General features: G+C 49.5%; 1 protein-coding gene across 1 annotated transcript in view; it reads left to right on the forward strand.

Annotated features, from left to right (window-relative positions):
- Positions 1-20,278, forward strand: part of arhgef10 (Rho guanine nucleotide exchange factor (GEF) 10) — a 54,209-nt gene that overhangs the window by 1,077 nt on the left and 32,854 nt on the right. Inside the window, 13 exon segments of the mRNA XM_081722191.1 lie at positions 4,184-4,294; positions 7,733-8,137; positions 8,286-8,582; positions 10,535-10,571; positions 10,995-11,083; positions 12,150-12,206; positions 12,690-12,868; positions 17,030-17,146; positions 18,320-18,431; positions 18,830-18,942; positions 19,038-19,115; positions 19,313-19,492; positions 20,207-20,278. The exon segment at positions 20,207-20,278 is cut by the window's right edge and continues 45 nt beyond it. Of these exon segments, the coding sequence (XP_081578317.1) occupies positions 4,255-4,294; positions 7,733-8,137; positions 8,286-8,582; positions 10,535-10,571; positions 10,995-11,083; positions 12,150-12,206; positions 12,690-12,868; positions 17,030-17,146; positions 18,320-18,431; positions 18,830-18,942; positions 19,038-19,115; positions 19,313-19,492; positions 20,207-20,278 (1,776 nt within the window). The 5' untranslated portion in view covers positions 4,184-4,254.

Genomic DNA, 20,278 nt, shown 5'->3' on the forward strand with positions numbered 1-20,278 from the left:
CTACAACTTGTCCAGAATGCAGCAGCAGGACTGGTCTTCAGTCTTCTGAAGTTCACACACATCACTCCACTGCTGCGCTTCCTTCACTGGCTCCCTGTAGCTGCAGGCATCAGATTTAAAAACCTGATGTTCACCTATAAAGCCAAAGATGAACCAGCCCCTCCAAACATGAGGTCAAAGGTTAAAGCCTGATCCGTACCTCCAGTACTTCCAACCTCCAGTACGGCTCGGCTTGAAGCACCAGGCTTCAGGTCTCATGGAGAGGAGCAAGCATGGAGACTATTCTCTGTCCTGGCTCCCAGATGGTGGAATGAACTTCCGCTTGCTGTCCGGACAGCAGAGTCCCTTGCAGTCTTCAAACACAGACTGAAGACCCATATAGAATATTTAAATGACCTCTGACCCTGCACATATGAAATTCTTACTACTGTTGAGTAACTGAAAGTCTGCAGGTAAAGTTTAATATTATTGTTATTGCACTCGTCGCTGTCTGAGAGCGTACACGTGTTTCACACTTCTAGGTATCAGTAATGATCCTTGTATTACAGTATTCTAGTTCATTGGTTTCTTGAACTCTGACCTACTGTACTAGGATGTGTTCTATGAGTAAATGACAAAGCACTTTTGTAAGTCGCTCTGGAGAAGAGCGTCTGTTAAATGCCATAACTGTAAAGAGACAGAGAGAAAACAATGAGATGAAGGAAGTATTCATTTGGTGTGTGAATCAACAAGGACGATCTTGCACATACACTTCTGTTCACGATGGTTCTTTCGCAGCCATGTGGATTCCATGTCTGCTAGCACAGCTGCTATTTTGGGCTCCTCTCCCGGAGTCCGTGCTGGTGCCCCGTCCGGTGTCCGGGCTGCCCTACGCACCTCTCGGCCATGGGTCATTGGTGTGAACCCCTGCATTAGGTGATGGGCAGGTCATTTTCTTTTAACATGAAAACTGGCAGGTGCGTTAAACAAAACAAAAGCCAAAGACTCGTAATGGCTGCCCTTGTTCGCTCTGGGGCATGATACGTGAGCAAAAAGGGCATCGTTTTCCGGGCAGTCTCTACGCGGTTGGCATCGTGCCCACTCCGTGAGCGTCTCCAGGCGGCTGGCACTATCCACACTTTGTTACGACAGGCTGTCTACCAGCTTGTGCAGATGACGTCAAGCCTGAGTTTGCCTTCTTATAGGGCACACGACAGGCTACGTGGCCTCTAGGTGCTACGTATCCATCGCTATTTCACTGCTTGTACCCGACTGGTCTTAAGTCTCAGCGGTGGGTCTGTCTGAAGTAGTTTAGAAACGTGTTTGCTGCATACGGCTCAGTCAGATCATTCCGGGAGCCCCGGTTAATCTACAACACAACCAGGGATTTTTGAAAAAAGAGTGTTAAAATCATCCAGATTGTTTTTGCAGATATCTGGAGAGAAGCCACATGGACTGGACAGAAAGCTGAGCTACGTGGCCAGTGTGGGGAGTCCTCCATTACAGCCTGTCGCTCACTAACACAGATGTACACACACTGGAGTTGATCGCCTCGGACGAGAAACCAACAGTGTTAAATTCTCCTGTCAGTGGCTATGCAAAGTGTCTGTGTCTGTGCGTGTCTGTGTCTGTGCGTGTCTGTGTCTGTGCGTGTCTGTGTCTGTGCGTGTGCGTGTCTGCATGTCTGTGCGTGTCTGTGTCTGTGCGTGTCTGTGCGTCTGTGTCTGTGCAAACATGTTCTCATTAGTTTGGTGTGACTGCTGACAGTTGGTTTTATCTGCACTGGTTTCTACTTGAACAAGCAAGAGAGTCATCCTTTCTCTCTCTCTCTCTGTCTCTCTCTCTCTCTCTCTCTCCCCCTCTCTCTCTATCTCTCTCTCTCTCTCTCTCTCTCCCCCTCTCTCTCTCTCTCTCTCTCTCTCTCTCTCTCTCTCTCTCTCTCTCTGTGGAGAGTGAAGAATGATGAGTGGAGTGGTCACAGTACAGTGAGAGCTGCTGTTCACTCTGCTCCCATTACCATAAATAGAGCGAGAGCGCGAGCGTGCGAGAGCGCGAGAGCAGTCACCTGTCATGAGAACCGGCAGAGACCAGGCACAAAGGAGAAGCAGAAAGAGTGAACAAGTGTGGGAAAGTCAGAGAGTGTGCAAACGAAGGAGACATTAGTGTGCGTTAGTTCACTGTCCGTTCTAAGCTGCTTTGTTGTCCTGGTCACACCCGCTGAGCTGACATTGTCTTAGGGGTCACGCCTCACTCCATACAGTAGGACAGAGGTGGACAGCCAGCGTCTGAGATTCTCTGTGACAGACATGATTCTGACCTCTCCCTCTCCCTCCCTCTCTCTCTCTCTCTCTCTCTCTCCCTCTCTCCCTCCCTCTCTTCTTCTGTCTCTAGAGTTAGCAGTCGTAACAGAGACAGTTTGTCTTTTTGTAGGAGGGTGTGTCCCTTTAAGAATCCTCACACAGATTACTGTTTACTCCTGGATCACTCAATCGTAATGTGTGTTGAAGGCCCTGACACTAATTCTCTGCATTATTGCCAATCTGTAAATGACATCTTCCTGTTGTACTGTCTGGCTTCCGTGTGTGTGTGTGTGTGTGTGTGTGTGTGTGTGTGTGTGTGTGTGTGTGTGTGTGTGTGTGCGATCATCGTCATCCTCTCAGACCTGGTGTGTTCCAGTGGGTGCTGTCATTTTGGTTTTGAAGTGTTATAATTTGGTTTGGTCTGTCTGTCTCTCTCTCAGTCTGGTCCTGTTGTGGAACAGCGTGGGTGTTTTGTAAAATGGTGCCTGTTTGTTGAGTAGTGTTGGGCGTGAGGGGCTGTGTCACTCCACGCTCCTGAGAAAAGAACATGCACCTCTCGTTTGTGTATGTGGATTTAATAACGTCTTAATAATTTAATAATCTCTCTCTCTCTCTCTCTCTCTCTCTCTCTCTCTCTCTCTCTCTCTCTCTCTCCTTCATTGTTTCGCCTTGGGTCCGTATTTTGACGCGGTGTGAAGCTGTACTCCACTCGTCTGTCATCTTTGTGGGTGGCCCTGGTTTGAGCGGCCGCGTCATGTTGGACGATCCTAACACTCAAACGTTGTTAGCTGTGTTTACCTCAAAGCTCGCAAATAAGAAGCCAAGGCTGTGCTCCTTCCTTTACTGCCAACCTGTGCTGTTTTTGTTTTGTGGGAGGTGTGTGTGTGCGCGCTGCATGAATCTTACAGACTGCTCGGGGACACAGAGCTGCAGGGGACCTGTGTGTGAAATCCAGAGCTACTCTCTGCTCCGGTCAACCCTGCATATTTACGTGACCCTACAAGGAGCACTCTATTCCATAAAAGGACATCAGTGTTCCTCTAACCGTGTGTGTGTGTGTGTGTGTGTGTGTGTGTGTGTGTGTGAGAGAGAGAGAGAGAAACACACTCTATACTCTCTATACTTTCTATTCTCAATCTATACTCTATACTCTCGCTATACTCTATATATACTCTCTATTCTCTATCTATACTCTATACTCTCTATACTCTATACTCTCCCTATCTCTATACTCTCTATATTCTCTCTATACTCTACGCTTTCTATACTCTCACTATACTCTATACTCTCCATACTCTCTCTATACTCTGTATATACTCTCTATACTCTATATACTCTCCATATTCTCTCTATACTAAAATCGCATTCCCAAAATGCCATAAAAACGGAATAAAGGCTATCTGAGAACGTAGCACACTAATGTCCGAACTAGTCCTGAATCGGGAACCCACGTTCCCGACCCATTCCATGACTCACGGAGAAACAACATAACCGTCCAGTTATACAGCAGAGGTTCTGCCGGTTAACCCTGACCTTAGTGCAGCTGTGTGTGTGAGATTGGTTGTTTCCTGTTTCTCTTATAGTGTGTGTGTTTGGTAATTTTCTTGTTTCTCTTATAGTGTGTGTGTGTGTGCGTGTGTGTGTGTTTGGTAATTTTCTTGTTTCTCTTCTAGTGCGTGTGTGTGTGTGTGTGTGTGTGTGTGTTTGGTAATTTTCTTGTTTCTCTTCTAGTGTGTGTGTGTGTGTGCGCGCGTGTGTGTGTGTTTGGTCATTTTCTTGTTTCTCTTCTAGTGCGTGTGTGTGTGTGTGTGTGTGTGTGTGTGTGTGTGTGTGTGTTTGGTCATTTTCTTGTTTCTCTTCTAGTGTGTGTGAGTTGTTGTTTCTTCTTTCCTCTCCCTCGGCAGGTGCGTGCGTGTGTGTGAAGCCCTCCGTCCTGTCCGCTGGCCTGAAGACCCCCACAGACAAGCCGGCTGCCATGGAGACAGACGACTTTCCTCCGCCTCCTCCTCCTGACGGTGAGACACACAGGAGTCTGGAGTCTGACTCGCTCTGAGTCATCACAGGAGTCTGACTCGCTCTGAGTCATCACAGGAGTCTGACTCGCTCTGAGTCATCACAGGAGTCTGACTCGCTCTGAGTCATCACTGGAGTCTGACTCGCTCTGACCGAGTCATCACAGGAGTCTGACTCGCTCTGACCGAGTCATCACCGGAGTCTGACTCGCTCTGACCGAGTCATCACCGGAGTCTGACTCGCTCTGACCGAGTCATCACAGGAGTCTGAGCAGCTCTGCCCTGTACAGATTTCACACTGCGTCACCTCCTCACATCCAGGGTGCTGTCGGCACCGCCTGTCCGGTCTGGTGACTCCAGACGCAGACCTGAGGTGCTCCAGCTAGAATATCTGTCCAGTGATTTTTGTTTTAGGTCCAACACCAGCCCTCTTTGTCGGATTGGTAAAGATGCCAATCAGTAATCAATTAGTTGTGCAGTACAGAAGGGGGGTAGTGGTAGGGGAGAGCGAGACAGTGAGAAGAACCGTGTGTTCATATGATCCGTGTCAACACTGAGGAGCGCGTGGGCTGTTGCAAAAGATCGAGACAAGGAATACAACACGCACACAAACTCAAACACAGAATACACAATGCAATGGAAAATGCCACTAACATAATAAAGCGACTGATTTTGCCTGTGCGCGTTTGAGTGCCCGTGTAAACTACGGAGGCTGCACGTGCGTTTGTCCGAGACAACATAAAAGGCAGGAAGACACGGCGATGCAATCAAAGGCTGGTGTCACACGCAATCGCAGACAAAACAGTACAGTTACTGGCTGTCATGGTGATGCCAGGGGCCAGGAGGTGACCTACGACAGCCGGCATGACGGAGCAGTATGAAGAAGAGGAGAACAGATTGTGCATTGTGTGATGAAATGGCACCGCCTCCCCGAGCGAGACCGCCTGGTTCTGATGTGCTACCTCCCCCCCACGGGTCTAAACCGCTCCGGGCTGGTTTGGGAAGTGCCCTTTCTCGCCCCGGGCCTGCACGGGAAGCACTCGCCTGGAAACGTCACGTGACATTCGAAGAGGCCGCGGTTAGGGAGGTCACTCTGGACGTGTGTGTCAGCGTGGGTCGGGGAGAGTTGGGGGTGAGTCAGGTGACCTCAGTCTTCAGCCATTCAGCAGTCAGTAGTTCTTTAGTCATTAATTCAGTGGGTGGGGTCTGTCCCTCTTGCTGGTATCCCAAACCCATAGTGATAAACCCTCGATAAGATGGCACGCCTCAGGACAAGGGGATTTCAGTCCTGTTTTATCTCAGATCATTGCTTTCAGATCAAAACACACCTCAGCTTGGCATTCAAAGTCTCTAGAGCGCTAAGGCCCCCTGCCTGGAGCATGGTAAGAAATAGAACACTGCTAAAACGTGGACTGGCTCAGGGTCACCGAGGGCCGGACTGGAAACTTCAGTGTGAGATGAAGTGTATTACCTGAAAGTTTCCTTAGGAAATTTCCTTTAATGAATATTTACACTCAGACTTTGTTTAACACATGCTTGTATGTGGGAGTGTGTGAGTGAGTGTGTTTCTGTGCGCGCGCGCGTCGGTGTGCGCGCGCGTCTGTGTGCGCGTGTCGGTGCGTGCGTGTGCGCGTGTATGTGTCTCATTAACAAAGCTAGAAGGCTGGTAAATCTCTTTTAGACCATGAAGTCTCTCATACTGTCTTTCCCCTCCATCGCTCCATCCCTCTCTTTCTAACACACTCACTCTCTCTCTCCCCTTCCCCATTCTGTCTTTTTTTTTTTTTTGCTGTTGCACCCAAAGTAAAAGACTGACACTATAAAGAATAAACACTATAAAGCATTAACACTGTAGTATAAACAGTATAAATGATAAATACTATAAACGCTATAAACTGTATTTAAAAGCAGTTGAAGACCTCCATTTCCTGTGTGTTTGCTTGACGTTATTAATCAAAGCTCCACACCTGTCTGGTTCCGTTCTGTTTCCAGCCGGGGTTTGGGATTAGCCGTTAGCAGCTGGATTTGGGGGGAAACTCGTCCCTGTTCCTGTTACGATTCCATTTCCTGTCTGCCTGATTCTGTTTCCTCTCTGCACACCTCAGTTGTGCCGCTGGGTATTTTGGCCCTTGTTGGACTCCAGCGTTCAGCCTCATGGTCTGGTTTTATTTAGAGCTGTTTGGGGACGGCGTTTCCTGACCCACGGCAGACCGGCACGTTTCCTGCCCACTGAAGCCCAACCTATCCATGCAGCGCTTGTAACTTCTCGTACGCCATGACGAGCAAAAAAAGAAACCACAGCAAGTGTCTCTTTGGCCTAGTCAGGCAGACGTGTGAAAGTGCACGGCCGTGCACCACGAGTCCAACAGGTTACAGATATCCAGCTGTTCTTAGTTGGCCCGCCTAGAAGGGTCCATAGGTTTGTGTTGTCCAGTGTCTGCACAGGGTCCTTCTGTGGTCTATCGCACGACTCTGACCCAATCGCTCCTTTTATTTGCTGCTCAACCGCCTGCAGCGGGCGCCGTGTTCTGTACCGATGCCTGTGCCACCCTGAAAACTATGGCTGTAACCATATTGGGTTGCTTTCCTCGGTGTTGGAGGGGGTGGTGCCCAGAGCCAAAGCACTGCTGCAGAAATAGCTGCGGCGCAGCACGGGTGGAGGTGGGTTGGTGGAGGTGGTTTCCAGCCGTTCCACAGCTTTCTAAGAATAAGAAACTCACACACTCACACACACACACACACACACACACACACACACACACACACACACACACATGTACTCTCTTCACATTTAGAGTTGTTACATGTCACTTTCCAAGGAAATCCAGTGTTGGAAACCATGTGTACCGACTGTATAACGTAACTCTCCCGGGTAAATAACCGTAAATAAACATACCCGTGTTTGACAGCGAGTGTCGGGTGTGTGCACGACAGCTCTCTTGATAGTAAAGCACAGAGCCCTGGACAGTCCTGCACACACAGGACACGCGTTTCACGTGACAGTTCGTCTGACAAAGAGCAACTGACATCAGCTACTGACTGGTGTCACATACACAGGCGCACATATAAATATTGTGGTTTGTTTTTGTTGTTATTTTGTTTTCTTTGTTTTGTCTTGACCATGTTATGTTTTGAGTGGCAGGGATTCTTGGATAACTGATAATTGATGATTTGATGATTTTTGTATATAGTTGTTTATATCAATACGCATTAAAAAGAAATATATATATATGTATGTGTGTGTGTGTGTGTGTGTGTGTGTGTGTGTGTGTGTGTATGTATGTATGTATGTATATATATATATAATATATATTTATTTGTTTAGTTATTAATGGAATTGTGATGTATGGTGAAATAAACACAGCAGCACAGTTAGAACGTTCTTCCACCAGTCAGGCTATGTGAGCAGACCTAACATGCTTTTACTCCCTCTGATATTAGTGCTGGATGATGATGATGAAGAGGAAGGTAGGTGCTTCGAGTTTGACGACAGCGCCGATGAAGCGCCCGAGGCTGACCGTCCTCTGCCGGACCCTCCCGCGCTTGACCTCGGTCCTCCGAGCCACCAGGCAGCAGCGGCAACAGGCCCCTCCCCCTCGTCCCCTCCGGAGGGCGGCGTCGAGCCACGCCGGCCGAACTCGGAGGACGCGGAGGTGGATCTGCCTCGGCCGCTGCCGAACTGCCGCGCCCCAGGTACCCCCTCGTCCACGAGTGGTGCCCCGTGCGAGGATTTTCCTCCGCCCCCTCAGGAGGAGCCAACTCCTGATTGGTCGGTGGCGGCTTTAAGCTTGGCCCCTGACCCGCCTCCACCTCCAGAGGAACTTGCCACTCTACCTGCTCCAACAGGTACCATAACGGGGTCACAGGAACACGCCGAGTGTAGATTTAAAATTCCTTAACAACGGTGTTTGGGGTTGGTTTTTTAGGGGTTTTTTGCAATGGTTTGCAATGTTAAAGCAAACTGGTCTAATTTGTGTTGGATTTCGGTCGTTAGGATCCAGCGACTTGCGTGCGGCATCTGGCAGGGACCCCCAGCCCAAAGCCAGCCCGTACTCAGTGATTGACATCGCTCCCGTCCAACAGCAGCAGGTGTGCCAACAGAGCCCGCCTCTTTCCCCTTACCCATCCAATGGGAATGAAGGGGAGTTCCAGGAAGTGCCCAGCAGCCCCGGCGTGCCGTCCGGCTACTCTGTGCCTGTGCCCTGTGGCTATGCCACGCCTTCCAGCGTGCCCGTCATCGTGCCCGCTTACACCACACCCATCATCATCCGTCACCTCTCTGTGGATGACGGTAAAGGCAATCCACTTTCTGTCTTCTTCTTCACACACATGCACACGGATGCACTCGGGCACGTGCGTTGTCTGTCTGTCTGGCCCCATGTCTGTCTGTGTTCTCCAGTGTGTGTGAGACATTTGAAGTCTGCGTGAGGTTGGTGTTAGGGTGCGAGAAGTTTGAAGGTTGCGTGAGGTTGGCGTTAGGGTGCGAGACGTTTGAAGGTTGCGTGAGGTTGGTGTTAGGGCGCGAGAAGTTTGAAGGTTGCGTGAGGTTGGCGTTAGGGCGCGAGACGTTTGAAGCTTGCGTGAGTATGGTGTTAGGGCGCGAGACGTTTGAAAGTTGCGTGAGGTTGGTGTTAGGGCGCGAGACGTTTGAAGTCTGCGTGAGGTTGGTGTTAGGGTGCGAGACGTTTGAAGGTTGCGTGAGGTTGGTGTTAGGGCGCGAGACGTTTGAAGGTTGCGTGAGGTTGGTGTTAGGGCACGAGACGTTTGAAGTCTGCGTGAGGTTGGTGTTAGGGTGCGAGACGTTTGAAGGTTGCGTGAGGTTGGTGTTAGGGTGCGAGACGTTTGAAGTCTGCGTGAGGTTGGTGTTAGGGTGCGAGACGTTTGAAGGTTGCGTGAGGTTGGTGTTAGGGTGCGAGACGTTTGAAGGTTGCGTGAGGTTGGTGTTAGGGTGCGAGACGTTTGAAGGTTGCGTGAGGTTGGCGTTAGGGTGCGAGACGTTTGAAGTCTGCGTGAGGTTGGTGTTAGGGTGCGAGACGTTTGAAGGTTGCGTGAGGTTGGTGTTAGGGTGCGAGACGTTTGAAGGTTGCGTGAGGTTGGTGTTAGGGTGCGAGACGTTTGAAGGTTGCGTGAGGTTGGCGTTAGGGTGCGAGACGTTTGAAGTCTGCGTGAGGTTGGTGTTAGGGTGCGAGACGTTTGAAGGTTGCGTGAGGTTGGTGTTAGGGTGCGAGACGTTTGAAGGTTGCGTGAGGTTGGTGTTAGGGTGCGAGACGTTTGAAGGTTGCGTGAGGTTGGTGTTAGGGTGCGAGACGTTTGAAGGTTGCGTGAGGTTGGTGTTAGGGTGCGAGACGTTTGAAGTCTGCGTGAGGTTGGTGTTAGGGTGCGAGACGTTTGAAGGTTGCGTGAGGTTGGTGTTAGGGTGCGAGACGTTTGAAGGTTGCGTGAGGTTGGTGTTAGGGTGCGAGACGTTTGAAGGTTGCGTGAGGTTGGCGTTAGGGTGCGAGACGTTTGAAGTCTGCGTGAGGTTGGCGTTAGGGTGCGAGACGTTTGAAGGTTGCGTGAGGTTGGTGTTAGGGTGCGAGACGTTTGAAGGTTGCGTGAGGTTGGTGTTAGGGTGCGAGACGTTTGAAGGTTGCGTGAGGTTGGCGTTAGGGTGCGAGACGTTTGAAGTCTGCGTGAGGTTGGTGTTAGGGTGCGAGACGTTTGAAGTCTGCGTGAGGTTGGTGTTGGAGGTGGACGTGTTTCTCTTTGACAGGTTGATGGTCGGTGCAGGTTCAGTTTAGACTGGAAAACTTTCTGTTTCCGAAATGACACGGCATGGTTTGTGACTTCTCTCTGGAATGGTGGGAATGTTCTGAAGGAAGAGAAGAAACGGCCCGTCTGTCATGTGGCATATCCACGTATAGCTGTGTTCCAATTGAGGAGAATGAGGTCAGAAGAAGGCCGTGTTCAGTAGTCATCCAGTTTTACACAGAAATGGCACTAAAAGTGGACTTGATTAATGATTAATTAACTAATTCCACTCTATACCCTTACTCCGTGCCATCTGTGCACTAGATCTTATTTCAATATATTGTCGCCCCCTGGTGGTGGAAATGTTTCCCTGATCTTGGGTAGACTTAAAAAAGTGGCCTATTCAGTTTCAGTAGAAATTAAGATGTAATTTTTTAAAAGCAGTAGTCATAATAAATACTTGTTAATGAATGTCTTTAATAATCCATTTTTATATGTTGTTCTCTCCTACAGTGACTGTGGTTGGGGCGGGCGGTTCTTTGACAGACAGGTGAGTTGTAAATGTGATTGGTTACCTGTTCAGTCTACAGTTAACCCTTTCCTGCATAAATATGGCTCACAGCAGCCTGAATAACACTTCACATTGGAAACACATTTAGAACTGCATTAATCTGTGCTGGATTAATTGGTGTATGATTAAATGTGTTTGGTGAATTGGTGTTCAGTAAGACCTTCCTGGAGTTTTTAGTGCCATTACAGTGTATTGATCCTTACATTTGATTGGCTGAATCAGGATCATCAACAACACTTAGGGTTTATTATGGTATTTAAAATTTCAGGTCTGAAAAATCTGAGTCTTCAAGCGCTACATGATTTGTGTGCGTGTGTGGGTGTGTGCATGTGGGGGTGGGTGCGTGGGTGCGTGTGTGCGTGTGTGGGTGTTTCAATCTCTTTTATTTGTGCATCTTTGCAGTGTGTTCAGTGAAGAGCACCCAGCCATAAAGGAGGAAGATGCACTGGCTAAGTGGGTTTCGGACCCTGCCAACATGGCCTGGATGGAGAGTAAGTTTCTGTTGTAGTCACAGCATTGGGTGGAGGTCTTGGTGAGCTGCTGAGGTGATTGGTGTTAACTGCTCCACCTGTAGCCGAGCGTCTTGTCTGGAGAGCAGTGCGATTGGTCCATCCGCCAAGTGTAGAAGGTTGGCAGTGAGTCACCTGGTTCCCAACAGCCCACCAGCACTCTGACTCAGTCTGCTGTCCTGCTCCGTTTGTCTGGCTTTGGGATGTGCGCTTTCCTTACTGAAAATCTCACCGGCAATGTTGCATCGGAATGGCACGTGTTTAGTTGCTTGTGTGTTGGCCGACATCCCCACCAAACGCCCCACCAAACACGCGAAGCCCCATTTGAATCCGCTACTGGTTTTCGCTCGTGTCATGTGATGGTCACGAGGGAAAATGAGCCTTCAGTGTCCCTCAGTTTGTTCCACATATGAATCTCTGTTCATCCAAGTGGTCTTGTACCATGTGGAAATCAAAGCTGGTGGGGCTGACCAGCACTGCTTAGATGCTCAGTAGTGCAGCTCTAAAGGTTGCACATCTGATCTAGAGGGACCCAGTGTGCATGCAGCGCCGATCTAGAGAGAATGCTGAACTGCCCCTGTAGTCTTTAGCCAGTCAGATCCAGAGCAGTCAGATCCAGAGCAGTCATAAAGTATCTCTATACAGTCAATCAGACCTGGTGTGTGAGTGTGTGAGTGTGAGTGTGTGAGTGTGAGTGTGTGAGTGTGAGTGTGTGAGTGTGTGAGTGTGAGTGTGAGTGTGTGAGTGTGAGTGTGTGTGTGAGTGTGTGTGTGAGTGAGTGTGAGTGAGTGTGAGTGTGAGCGTGTCTGTGTCTGTGTGTGTGTCTGTGTCTGTGTGTGTGTATGTGTGTGTGAGTGTGTGTGTGTGTGTGGGGTCCTGATGTATTTTTCCTAGGTTTTTTTCATTCCCGGACTCACTTCCTTCCTCTTCTACAGAGGAAGTGGTGCTCGGACAGGGCTCCTCCAGAACAGCTCATCCGTTCTCACACACACACACACACACACGTAGAAATGTGAAGTTTTAGGGTGAGCGTGTGACTGTATTTCAGGTCCAGATGAAGTTATTTATGACGATGTGCCTAGAGAGAACACTGGATCCACTACAGGTCAGTGTCACTCGTCTTTCTCTCTCTCTCTCTCTCTCTCTCTCTCTCTCTCTCTCTTTCACTTCTTCTTTTGCTGGATCTGTTGTGAATATTCTTACTGTTCTTTGCAGTCTCTGAATCAAATTAATTGTCAACACCTGCCATGTTTATCAGTATCTGGTGAGCTTGACTGTCATTTATTACCAGTTGTTTTGTTGTTATCGTCTCCTGCACGGTTTGGTTTGGTTGTATTTGTAGCCACTGCAGGTCCTAAACAAATAAAGCTCTTAAGCCTCCTGAATTGATCGACTTTGTAACAGCTTCTGAAACCAAAATGAGCACAAACACCGTGTGTGTCTGTGCGTGCGGGTGTGTGTGGGTGCGTGCGCGCGGGTGTGCATGCGTCCATGTGGGTGGGTGTGCGCGCGTGCGTGTGGGTGTGCGTGGGTGTGCGGGCGTGCGTGTGGGTGTGCGTGCGTGCGTGCGTGCGCGCGCTTCCTCCAGATCTAGAAGAGATGATCTATGATGACGTTGAGCATGGTGAGGAGGGCAGCAGCTCTCTGGACAACGGCTGGAGCTCCAGTGAGTTCGAGAGCTACGACGAGACCAGCGACCACGAGAACGGCCACGCCCACAACGGCATCCCCAGCGCCTTCGTACGAAGGCCGAGCAGGAAGACGCACGTGCGTGCGCAACTCCCTCCTCCCACTGCACAAAACATACAAAACAAACATCTCATTAAACCTCCAGAAGCAAAAGAGAATCGGTCACTTTTCCAGAGTTTTACTGATGAACCTCCCTGTGCTCAGACTGTCCAAAGTTCCACAGCATGGGTGACTCAGTTTCAAGTTTCAAGTTTGGTTTATTCGTCACATACATAGTCATACATGGTATAACTCGCAGTGAAATGGTGGAGAGTGCTCTGTCCAAACTGAGGAGAAAAAACAGGGGTACATACAGAAATATAGATATTCTCTTTATGTGAAATATATATATATGCATAGATAAATATATATATTCAGTGAGACTATATTCAGTCAGTGAGACTGCCTTGATCTCTTTTCAACATTGCCTAGGCCTTCCATTTTACCTTGTTTCTATGGAAACAAGAGAATTAGAAAGTTTTACCCCATCATAGAGTAAAATCCTGTTTAGGTGCCTGTGGAACTGGCACAGGTAGGGGTGTGGCCTAATATCCAGAGGTGGGGGTGTGGCCTAATATCCAGAGGTGGGGGTGTGGCCTAATATCCAGAGGTGGGGGTGTGGCCTAATATCCAGAGGTAGGGTTGTGGCGTAATATCCACGTGTGTTTGTGTGCCTGTGTGTGTGTGCGTGTATGCATGTGTGTGGTAGTTAACTGACGCTCTCCCTCTGTTCAGCTGTAGTAGTGTGTGTGTGTGTGTGTGTGTGTGCGGTAACTGTCGCTCTCCCTCTGTTCAGCTGTAGTAGTGTGTTTGTGTGTGTGTGCGGTAACTGTCGCTCTCCCTCTGTTCAGCTGTAGTAGTGTGTGTGTGTGTGCGGTAACTGTCGCTCTCCCTCTGTTCAGCTGTAGTAGTGTGTGTGTGTGTGCGGTAACTGTCGCTCTCCCTCTGTTCAGCTGTAGTAGTGTGTGTGTGTGTGTGTGTGTGCGGTAACTGTCGCTCTCCCTCTGTTCAGCTGTAGTAGTGTGTGTGTGTGTGCGGTAACTGTCGCTCTCCCTCTGTTCAGCTGTAGTAGTGTGTGTGTGTGTGCGGTAACTGTCGCTCTCCCTCTGTTCAGCTGTAGTAGTGTGTGTGTGTGTGTGTGTGTGTGCGGTAACTGTCGCTCTCCCTCTGTTCAGCTGTAGTAGTGTGTGTGTGTGTGTGTGTGGTAACTGTCGCTCTCCCTCTGTTCAGCTGTAGTAGTGTGTGTGTGTGTGTGTGTGCGGTAACTGTCGCTCTCCCTCTGTTCAGCTGTAGTAGTGTGTGTGTGTGTGCGGTAACTGTCGCTCTCCCTCTGTTCAGCTGTAGTAGTGTGTGTGTGTGTGTGTGCGGTAACTGTCGCTCTCCCTCTGTTCAGCTGTAGTAGTGTGTGTGTGTGTGCGGTAACTGTCGCTCTCCCTCTGTTCAGCTGTAGTAGTGTGTGTGTGTGTGTGTGTGCGGTAACTGTCGCTCTCCCTCTGTTCAGCTGTAGTAGTGTGGGTGTGTTTGTGTGTGTGCGGTAACTGTCGCTCTCCCTCTGTTCAGCTGTAGTAGTTGTGTGTGTGTGTGTGTGTGTGTGTGTGTGCGGTAACTGTCGCTCTCCCTCTGTTCAGCTGTAGTAGTGTGTGTGTGTGTGTGCGGTAACTGTCGCTCTCCCTCTGTTCAGCTGTAGTAGTGTGTGTGTGTGTGCGGTAACTGTCGCTCTCCCTCTGTTCAGCTGTAGTAGTGTGTGTGTGTGTGCGGTAACTGTCGCTCTCCCTCTGTTCAGCTGTAGTAGTGTGTGTGTGTGTGCGGTAACTGTCGCTCTCCCTCTGTTCAGCTGTAGTAGTGTGTGTGTGTGTGTGTGCGGTAACTGTCGCTCTCCCTCTGTTCAGCTGTAGTAGTGTGTGTGTGTGTGTGTGTGCGGTAACTGTCGCTCTCCCTCTGTTCAGCTGTAGTAGTGTGTGTGTGTGTGTGCGGTAACTGTCGCTCTCCCTCTGTTCAGCTGTAGTAGTGTGTGTGTGTGTGTGCGGTAACTGTCACTCTCCCTCTGTTCAGCTGTAGTAGTGTGTGTGTGTGTGTGTGTGTGTGTGTGTGTGCGGTAACTGTCGCTCTCCCTCTGTTCAGCTGTAGTAGTGTGTGTGCGGTAACTGTCGCTCTCCCTCTGTTCAGCTGTAGTAGTGTGTGTGTGCGGTAACTGTCGCTCTCCCTCTGTTCAGCTGTAGTAGTGTGTGTGTGTGTGTGCGGTAACTGTCGCTCTCCCTCTGTTCAGCTGTAGTAGTGTGTGTGCGGTAACTGTCGCTCTCCCTCTGTTCAGCTGTAGTAGTGTGTGTGTGCGGTAACTGTCGCTCTCCCTCTGTTCAGCTGTAGTAGTGTGTGTGTGTGCGGTAACTGTCGCTCTCTTCCTCTGTTCAGCTGTAGTAGTGTGTGTGTGTGTGCGGTAACTGTCGCTCTCCCTCTGTTCAGCTGTAGTAGTGTGTGTGTGCGGTAACTGTCGCTCTCCCTCTGTTCAGCTGTAGTAGTGTGTGTGTGTGTGTGTGTGCGGTAACTGTCGCTCTCCCTCTGTTCAGCTGTAGTAGTGTGTGTGTGTGCGGTAACTGTCGCTCTCCCTCTGTTCAGCTGTAGTAGTGTGTGTGTGTGTGTGTGTGCGGTAACTGTCGCTCTCCCTCTGTTCAGCTGTAGTGTGTGTGTGTGTGTGTGTGCGGTAACTGTCGCTCTCCCTCTGTTCAGCTGTAGTAGTGTGTGTGTGTGTGTGCGGTAACTGTCGCTCTCCCTCTGTTCAGCTGTAGTAGTGTGTGTGTGTGTGTGCGGTAACTGTCGCTCTCCCTCTGTTCAGCTGTAGTAGTGTGTGTGTGTGTGTGCGGTAACTGTCGCTCTCCCTCTGTTCAGCTGTAGTAGTGTGTGTGTGTGTGCGGTAACTCGCTCTCCCTCTGTTCAGCTGTAGTGTGTGTGTGTGTGCGGTAACTGTCGCTCTCCCTCTGTTCAGCTGTAGTAGTGTGTGTGCGGTAACTGTCGCTCTCCCTCTGTTCAGCTGTAGTAGTGTGTGTGTGCGGTAACTCGCTCTCCCTCTGTTCAGCTGTAGTAGTGTGTGTGCGGTAACTGTCGCTCTCCCTCTGTTCAGCTGTAGTAGTGTGTGTGTGCGGTAACTGTCGCTCTCCCTCTGTTCAGCTGTAGTAGTGTGTGTGTGCGGTAACTGTCGCTCTCCCTCTGTTCAGCTGTAGTAGTGTGTGTGTGTGTGTGCGGTAACTGTCACTCTCCCTCTGTTCAGCTGTAGTAGTGTGTGTGTGTGCGGTAACTGTCGCTCTCCCTCTGTTCAGCTGTAGTAGTGTGTGTGTGTGTGCGGTAACTGTCGCTCTCCCTCTGTTCAGCTGTAGTAGTGTGTGTGTGCGGTAACTGTCGCTCTCCCTCTGTTCAGCTGTAGTAGTGTGTGTGTGCGTGTGCGGTAACTGTCACTCTCCCTCTGTTCAGCTGTAGTAGTGTGTGTGTGTGCGGTAACTGTTGCTCTCCCTCTGTTCAGCTGTAGTAGTGTGTGTGTGTGTGCGGTAACTGTCGCTCTCCCTCTGTTCAGCTGTAGTAGTGTGTGTGTGCGGTAACTGTCGCTCTCCCTCTGTTCAGCTGTAGTAGTGTATGTGTGCGGTAACTGTCGCTCTCCCTCTGTTCAGCTGTAGTAGTGTGTGTGTGTGTGTGTTTGTGTGTGTGTGTGCGGTAACTGTCGCTCTCCCTCTGTTCAGCTGTAGTAGTGTGTGTGTGCGGTAACTGTCGCTCTCCCTCTGTTCAGCTGTAGTAGTGTGTGTGTGCGGTAACTGTCGCTCTCCCTCTGTTCAGCTGTAGTAGTGTGTGTGTGTGTGCGGTAACTGTCGCTCTCCCTCTGTTCAGCTGTAGTAGTGTGTGTGTGTGTGCGGTAACTGTCGCTCTCCCTCTGTTCAGCTGTAGTGTGTGTGTGTGTGCGGTAACTGTCGCTCTCCCTCTGTTCAGCTGTAGTAGTGTGTGTGCGGTAACTGTCGCTCTCCCTCTGTTCAGCTGTAGTAGTGTGTGTGTGCGGTAACTGTCGCTCTCCCTCTGTTCAGCTGTAGTAGTGTGTGTGTGCGGTAACTGTCGCTCTCCCTCTGTTCAGCTGTAGTAGTGTGTGTGCGGTAACTGTCGCTCTCCCTCTGTTCAGCTGTAGTAGTGTGTGTGTGCGGTAACTGTCGCTCTCCCTCTGTTCAGCTGTCTCAGGACCTGACGCGTCTGAAGGAGCACTATGAGAGGAGGATGAGGGATATAATGGCTAATACAGTGGGGACAGTTGAACTACAGCAGCTCAGACACAAACATGAAAAAAAGGTAAACTAAACCACAGCACAGTCTCCCCCGCCGCTCGTCTGTCCCCCGTGTAGTGGCGCACCCCCGGGGCTCCGTCACTCGCCTTCACCTTTAGCTTGTACTGTAGGGCTGCGAGCATGCTCCTGGGAGGGTCTCTGTGTGTGTTTCTTCCTGATTGGTCTGTACAGTGGGCGCACGCTTCATTTGGGCCTTCTCATTCGTGGCTTGATCCATGCTGCTCTGCATGTCATTTGGATATCACCAATCACTGGAACTCTAGCTGACTGCTCCAGCAGTTTGGGACGCTTAGTTTGTCATGTGACTGCTTAATATGCGATCCAATTGGTTGCCAGAGGCAGGAAACGGCACTGAAGTCATTTTGATAGGCCGTGGCTGAATGACGGTTTGCTAGCTGCCCTAAATCGGGGAACGCCCGGAGACTAGTTTCTTTCACGTTCGTTCTCATTCAGCCAGATCCCTACATGAGGAAATGGATGCGTTTTTGGCAGGAATCAGCACAGGTTGTCTCGGTGATGGAGTGACGACCACCTGAGCTGCTGTTGTGGTCTGGTTTAACGCATTTACCCCACCGTCTGGTGGCAAAATGTTTCAAAAAGACTTCAGTTGAGAACAAGGGCTAAAATGTAATGTAAGAGAAATGTGGAAATGTTAGAATTTCTCCTTTAAAGTTTTTTTTTTTAATTTATGTATCTGTGTATATAAAAAAAGACAGTATATGGTGCTGAGCTATGATGTTCTGATAACAAATTTTCATGTGAAAATGATCTCAGTATAAATTTAAATCCGTATGGCCCAACCCTAAAATGACCTGTGGCAATGTTCGTGCTCTGATTCGTGAACGTTTCCTTCGGGTGTTGCTCATTCCAGGCCCGGCATATCTGTCTGTGACCCGATGACCATTTTATATGAGCCGAACCTGGTGAACACTAAACTGTACAGTTTACTACAGTTGCGGGACTACGGTCGCAGGGCTGATGTTCTGATGGATTAACTACGGCCGCAGGGCTGATGTTCTGCTGGATTAACTTTGGTCGCAGGGCTGATGTTCTGCTGGATTAACTACGGTCGCAGGGCTGATGTTCTGCTGGATTAACTACATTTCCATTCTCACATCTGTGTCTGTGCTCCACTGCCGAGCCTCAGCACTAGTGAAGGTCCGTTTATGTGGAACAGGTGCAAAGGCTCGTGAAGGCAGCCAAAGACGGAACCAAGGACAGCCTGGAGAGAACCAGGGCCGCTATGAAGAAGGGAAAGTCCTTCATCCGGACCAAGTCCTTCTGCCAGGGTAGGAGCTCCCCCACGCGCTGCCGTCTCCCTCGCTCAGTCGTAGGGTGCTGTAATAATGCTAACTGGAGCCTGCTAGCTGTCATTGGTTCATTCACTGACATTAGTGTTGGACAGTTTTCCATCTTTTTCAACAACTCATACATCCAGCAAGTCCAACGAACACAAACGCAAGCCTTCAGCCCTACGGTCCACTGGTCCTGAGGACTTACTGCTTCACACTTGGCTTAAATATTCATGTTACAGATGTTTCTGAATACGGTTACAGGTGTTACTGAAAGCCTTTAACTGACCTCGGGGTGTTGGCCTATGGATGGGACTGTACTGACCTGGATCAGAGCTTTATGGTGTCTCTCCCATTCTGCCTCTCCTTTGTGTCTGGCTTCCGTTGGGTGGCAGAGAGGAAGATGTCCTGTTTTGAGGAAGAGGAGCCTGAGGTCTTCATCGAGGTGGACTGTTTTAATGTGGAGCCTGTGCTAAGCCCCGCCCCTGAGGGCCTCTCTGAACAACAGGTACACACACACACACACAGCATGCGACCTGTGCATGTATTCTAGAGAACCCAGGTTATCTCGAGTGTCTTGTATCTGTGTGTCTGTACCGACAGGTTGTCAGGAGATGCATTCTGGAATCAATACTGGAGAGTGAGAAGAGTTACTTACAGGCACTGAAGCGAATACTAGAGGTAGCTTCTGTAGCAGACTCAGGAACAGCCTGAACTACTCGGAGCCAGTATCTATAAAAAATATACACAGAGTTGTAACGTGTGTGTGTGATTAACGGAGAGGGTTTCATCTGCTGCGTCTGCGGGCTGGGTTCTTCTGGGGTTCTTCTGGGGTTCTGTGGATTGAGCTCTGCCTGGTTCTGCCGTGCCTGTCACAGCAGTATGAGAAGCCCCTACTGGAGATCGAGCCACAGCTCCTGAGCAGGAGGAAGTGTAAGGTGGTGTTTCACCGCGTGCGGGACATTCTGCAGTGTCACGCCCTCTTCCAGATCGCCCTGGCCAGCCGCGTGGCCGACTGGGACCTGCTACAGACCATCGGAGATGTGTTTGTCGCGTCGGTGGGTTACGAGTTTAACCTGGGGGCAGATACATACGTAACACATGTGTAACACAAGACAGAACATAAACTAACATGTGTGTAATACAAAACAAAACATAAACTAACACGCGTGTAACACAAGACAGAACATAAACTAACATGCGTGTAATACAAAACATTAACATGCGTGTAATACAAAACAAAACATAAACTAACACACGTGTAACACAAGACAGAACATAAACTAACACACGTGTAACACAAGACAGAACATAAACTAACATGCGTGTAATACAAAACATAAACTAACACGCGTGTAACACAAGACAGAACATAAACTAACATGCGTGTAATACAAAACAAAACAAACTAACACGCGTGTAATACAAAACAAAACATAAACTAACATGCGTGTAATACAAAACAAAACATAAACTAACACGCGTGTAACACAAGACAGAACATAAACTAACACGCGTGTAACACAAGACAGAACATAAACTAACACGCGTGTAACACAAGACAGAACATAAACTAACACACCTGTCATGGCAAGTGCAAAGACACTGCTGCATAGAGAGGCTACCAACAGAGACACACACACACACATACACACTCATACACACACACTCATACACACACTCATACACACACACACATATACACACACACACAGTCACCAGTAAGCCCAGTATGACCTGTGTGTTGTCTGCCCTTTCTCATCCCACCCCAGTTCTCCAAGTCCATGGTGCTGGACGCGTATGGCGATTACGTCAACAACTTCAGCACGGCCATGGGGGCGGTG

This window comes from Electrophorus electricus, chromosome 10 (genome assembly GCF_041902795.1).
Source record: "Electrophorus electricus isolate QZ-2024a chromosome 10, ASM4190279v1, whole genome shotgun sequence".
Lineage (NCBI taxonomy): Eukaryota > Metazoa > Chordata > Actinopteri > Gymnotiformes > Gymnotidae > Electrophorus > Electrophorus electricus.